This window comes from Gadus chalcogrammus, chromosome 22 (genome assembly GCF_026213295.1).
Source record: "Gadus chalcogrammus isolate NIFS_2021 chromosome 22, NIFS_Gcha_1.0, whole genome shotgun sequence".
NCBI lineage: Eukaryota > Metazoa > Chordata > Actinopteri > Gadiformes > Gadidae > Gadus > Gadus chalcogrammus.
In genome coordinates this window covers 19,453,288-19,458,287 of record NC_079433.1, presented here as the reverse complement: position 1 = coordinate 19,458,287, position 5,000 = coordinate 19,453,288, and the positions used below count along the sequence as shown (strand labels likewise).

The 5,000-nt window shown below is 49.8% G+C and overlaps 1 protein-coding gene across 1 annotated transcript in view; it reads left to right on the top strand.

The window, feature by feature from the left end:
• The window catches only part of cspg5b (chondroitin sulfate proteoglycan 5b), a 10,261-nt gene extending 6,650 nt beyond the window's left edge, over positions 1–3,611 (top strand). Inside the window, exons 5-7 of the mRNA XM_056582377.1 lie at positions 639–806; positions 2,982–3,500; positions 3,543–3,611. Of these exons, the coding sequence (XP_056438352.1) occupies positions 639–806; positions 2,982–3,500; positions 3,543–3,611 (756 nt within the window). The remainder of the gene's footprint in view (positions 1–638; positions 807–2,981; positions 3,501–3,542) is intronic.
• The last annotated feature ends 1,389 nt before the right edge of the window (positions 3,612–5,000 follow it).

The following is a 5,000-nucleotide window of genomic DNA, read 5'->3' as shown; positions in this document are numbered from 1 at the left end:
TGGCATTTATTTTAAATACATCCTATTCACTGATTGGCCAGCGGGTATCAGGGGGAAGAGGGGTTGTGGGTTGGACAGAACATTCAGGTGGTCTGTGACGTACTATCCACATCTCACAGATGCGGTAAATGTCAGTGTTAGAGGTCACCCATACCCCCAACCCGTATCCGCCCCCCCCGGGGCGTTCTGAATGTCAGGGTCAGGGATCCGCCGGGTCAAGACGTTGATGTCGCTGACTGGAATGGAAGAGGTCCATGAAGTCCGTTTGAAGATCCTATCCAGTTTTGCTCGATGATGTGGACACAATCGCACCTCGCCCTGATCAAACAGCACTGCTTTCTCTCTCTCACCCTCGCTCACTCTCTCAAACACACACACACACACACACACACACACACACACACACACACACACACACACACACACACACACACACACACACACACACACACACACACATCATACTTTATGTCCATGAGTTAGGCCTTACTATCAAGCAATGGTTTTACACAATCCTCCTTATTTGCCTCGTTGATTATGTGTTTGTGCGTGCGTATGTGCCGGCATGTGTGTGTGTACGCGCATGTAAAGGTGTGTCTTTGGATCCCTTATAAAGATCCCAATAACTCTCCTTCCAGGAGGACCGCCAGAAGAAGGAGGAGCTAACCAAGACCCCAACCCCCAAAGAGGAGGAGTCCATGAACATCCGCAACTCTCACCCGTCGCCCAAGCAAGAGAACAACCGGCCAGTTAGTGTGGAGCAGGAGCACGGCCCCGCCCTCGGCAACTCAGAGGAGAGCATGGAGGTAAACTCTCAGAATAACCTGGTCTAGGGCTCAGGAGGGAGGGCTGGAGGGAACATGTCACCTGATGATTCACTCGAGTCACAGAAAAGCATAAGCCAAGCACAGATATAACGATACGTAGCCACAACAAAAAGCAACAAAAGGTTTTTAACAGAGTAGGGTTCATTAAAGATTGTTACTGGGGTTTATGGAGGTGATTTTAAAGCACAATAGTTGAGGCCTCAACAGGGTGCCGTGACGCACAACAAAGGAACCACCACACGGGGGCGCCCCTGCTTCCGGTCTCTTCCTCTCTCCCTCTCTTTTATCTTCAAGCCGGGACTCAAGCCTGCGGCTCGGGAAACCCAACTAACCGACAGCCGACTCCCCTCCCCCCTCCCTTTTCTCATGCTTTGACCATGAACTCTTGATGCCCCATATGTTGTCTCTGCATCTATAAAAAAAGAGGAGGAATAAATTGCTTTTCTCTTGCTCTCCCCGCCTTACTCTATATATTTCTCTCTCTCTGTCTCTCTCTCTGTCTCTCTCTCTTTCTCTCTCTCTCTCTCTCTCTCTCTCTCTCTCTCTCTCTCTCTCTCTCTCTCTCTCTCTCTCTCTCTCTCTCTCTCTCTCTCTCTGTCTCTCTGTCTCTCTGTCTCTCTCTCTCTCGTTCGCACGCTCGCTCTCTCGCTCACTGTCCTGTTCGCATGCGTTGATGTTATCCACTACGACAAGCTGTCTGAAAACATACTATTAACAAAATAACTGTGTGACGATTAAGTGCTCTGTATTGCTCAGAAAAAAAATAGAATCAAAATGGATGTTTTGACATTGGTATTAAATGGATATGTCTAGAGTTCGTTGAGGTAAAAGTATTGCTTGGAATTGATATTGAATATCTCTCTCTATATATATATATACATGAGAACACACGCTGTGTCTTGGTTTTCAACGTGATTTATAATACTTTGATGTACTTGAGGTTCTTTTGTACTTTTTTGGTTATACATGCAAGATTATAGTTCAGAGTTGTTGGAATAAACCTTTTTAATTTTATCCTGCTCGTCCCTGCGTGTCGTTATGTGCTTTACTTACGCTCTGATCTGCACTCTGTCTCACCTCCAACCCCGCGCTGTCTCCCCCTGCAGCAATACGTCTCGCTCCTCGCACTCTCTGTCACTCTCGATCTGTCAGTCAATCTCTTCTCTCTCTCTCTCTCTCTCTCTCTCTCTCTCTCTCTCTCTCTCTCTCTCTCTCTCTCTCTCTCTCTCTCTCTCTGTCACCTTACCTCTCCTTCTCCCTCTTCTCAAACTCTCCCTCTTCTCGCTCCCTGTCACTCTCACTATCACTCTTTTTATCTTGATCTTTCAGCATGAACACTCTGGAGCTAGATGCTAACGCTCAGCAGCTAATACGTACTGAATGCACGGCCGAACCCACCCATGTTCCAAACTAGCACCCTCCCTTCCTATGACACAAACACAAACGCATGCATGTAGACAGGGCTAGACATAGATAGAGACATACATGCACATTTACATATATGTGTGTGTGTGTGTATGTGTATGTGTGTGTGTGTGTGTTTGTGTGTGTGTGTGTGTGTGCGTTTGCATGTGCGCGCGTGTGTGTGTGTGTGTGTGTGTGTGTGTGTGTGTGTGCGTGTGTGTGTGCATGTGTGTGTGAAAATAACCAATAAACTCTTAATTGCAGCAGTATTGTTCATTGGCTCATTAAACCCAGACAAATTGATTAAATTGATTGAACAATCGATTGATTGTTTGGAAGGCTTTTGTCACAGATAACAGATTTTTAGCAATCTGTGCATTGATTTCTGCAGACAGTGAAGCCAGATGTTTTCAGTCGCTAACTCGGAGCCTGTTGTGTGCTTGAAGTTCCACTTTTCATGTATTATTTTTCGTATGAGCTTCTTTATTTAAGTTCCATCATGACCATTACCATCTACCAGGATAAACTATTAACAGAAATGATTGCCTTTTATAATCCTACATTTTACAATTATTATAAAAATATATTATTCTATACTGTTATTATTATGTTATTTCATGTTTTATTTTTGCTAAACACTGCAATCCAATTCCAATTGTTTTCATCATATTTCCTTTATTTTCCAACAACATGTGTCTATGACCATTCCCATGTGTTTGCATGCCCTCCTACCGGACCATGTGACGTCAGGGCGGAGTCACCATTGGTCTGGAGCTGCTCCTCCCCCAGGAGGCGGGGCTCCGCCCGGAGACCAGCCCTCCCCTCGAATACGAGGTCTTCCTCTACAAGCTCCCCGCCAACGGGGAGCCCCCATCGTCGCCAAAGCACCCCAAGTCCCCTAAATCCCCCAGAACCCCCAAGTCCCCTAAATCCCCCAGAACCCGCAAGTCCCCTAAATCCCCCAGAACCCCCAAGTCCCCTAAATCCCCCAAGTCTCCGGGATCGGCCCAACACCTCCCGGAGTACCTCGGCAGCGCGGGCGGGACCACAGTGGGTCTCCACCCCTCTCCGGGACGCCCCCACCCGTCCGGACCCCAAGTGTCTCCCGGGCGCCACTCTGTGTCGGGGGGCTTCTCCTCTCCTAGCGGGCCCCCCTTCCCCCGCCAGGCCTCCTGCTCCCCAACCCCGCTGCGCAGGCCCCTGGGCCGAACTCAGGGCCCCGGGGCCCCACTGGGCTGTGGACCAGGGGCCACGGGGGAGTCCCAAGGGGCCCACCTCCACCCGTCCCCCTCCTCCCCCCTCCTCTCCCAGCCCCCTCCCTCCCCCTCCTGCTGCGGGTACAACGCCGCCAGCACCCACTCACTGCCTCTGCTCTCCTAGCCCCACCTCTACAGCTGCCTGTCTGTCTGTCAACAGCTGCCTGTCTGTCTGTCTACAGCTGCCTGTCTGTCTGTCTGTCTGTCTGTCTGTCTGTCTGTCTGTCTGTCTGTCTGTCTGTCTGTCTGTCTGTCCGTCTAGAGCTAACTGTCTATCTGTCTAGAGCTACCTGTCTGTCTGTCTACAGCTGCCTGTCTGTCTGTCTAGAGCTGCCTGTCTGTCTGTCTATAGCTACCTGTCTGTCTGTCTAGACTCAGCTACCTGTCTGTCTGTCTGTCTGTCTAGAGCTACCTGTCTGTCTGTCTGTCTACAGCTACCTGTCTGTCTGTCTAGAGCTACCTGTCAGTCTGTCTACAGCTGCCTGGCTGTCTGTCTACAGCTACCTGTCTGTCTGTCTGTCTGTCTACAGCTGCCTGTCTGTCTGTCTGTCTGTCTGTCTACAGCTACCTGTCTGTCTGTCTAGAGCTACCTGTCTGTCTGTCTAGAGCTACCTGTCTGTCTGACTGTCTGTCTAGAGCTGCCTGTCTGTCGGTCTAGAGCTACCTGTCTGTCAATCTTTAGTGACCTGTCTGTCAGTCTATAGCTACCTGTGTCCGTCTACAGCTACCTGTGTATCAGTCTATAGCCACCTGTCTGTCTGTCTATAGCTACCTGTCTGTCTGTCTAGAGCTACCTGTCTGTCTGTCTGTCTGTCTAGAGCTACCTATCTGTCTGTTTAGACCTGTCTGTCTAGAGCTACCTGTCTTTCTGTTTAGAGCTACCTGTGTATCAGTCTATAGCCACCTGTCTGTCAGTCTATAGCTACCTGTCTGTCATTCTTCAGCTACCTGTCTATAGCGACCTGTCTGTCCGTCCATCACTATGTTCATTGACCCTTCCATACTTCCATGCGTCCATCAATCCTCTATTCCTTCCTTCCTTCCTTCCTTCCTTCCTTCCTTCCTTCCTTCCTTCCTTCCTTCCTTCCTTCTTTCCTTCCTTCCTTCCTTCCTTCCTTCCTTCCTTCCTTCCTTCCTTCCTTCCTTCCTTCCTTCCTTCCTTCCTCCCTCCCTCCCTCCCTCCCTCCCTCCTTCCTTCCTTCCTTCCTTCCTTCCTTCCTTCCTTCCTTCCTTCCTTCCTTCCTTCCTTCCTTCCTTCCTTCCTTCCATCCTTCCTTCCTTCCTTCCTGGATACATGGAGGGAGAGCCACCGGTATTCAGACTGGCTCGACTAATCTCACACACACATACTCACAATCTCACACGCTCACACACTTTCATACTTACACACTCACACACACTCTCTCTCTCTCTCTCTCTCTCTCTCTCTCTCTCTCTCTCTCTCTCTCTCTCTCTCTCTCTCTCTCACACGCACGCACGCACGCACGCACGCACGCACGCACGCACGCACGCA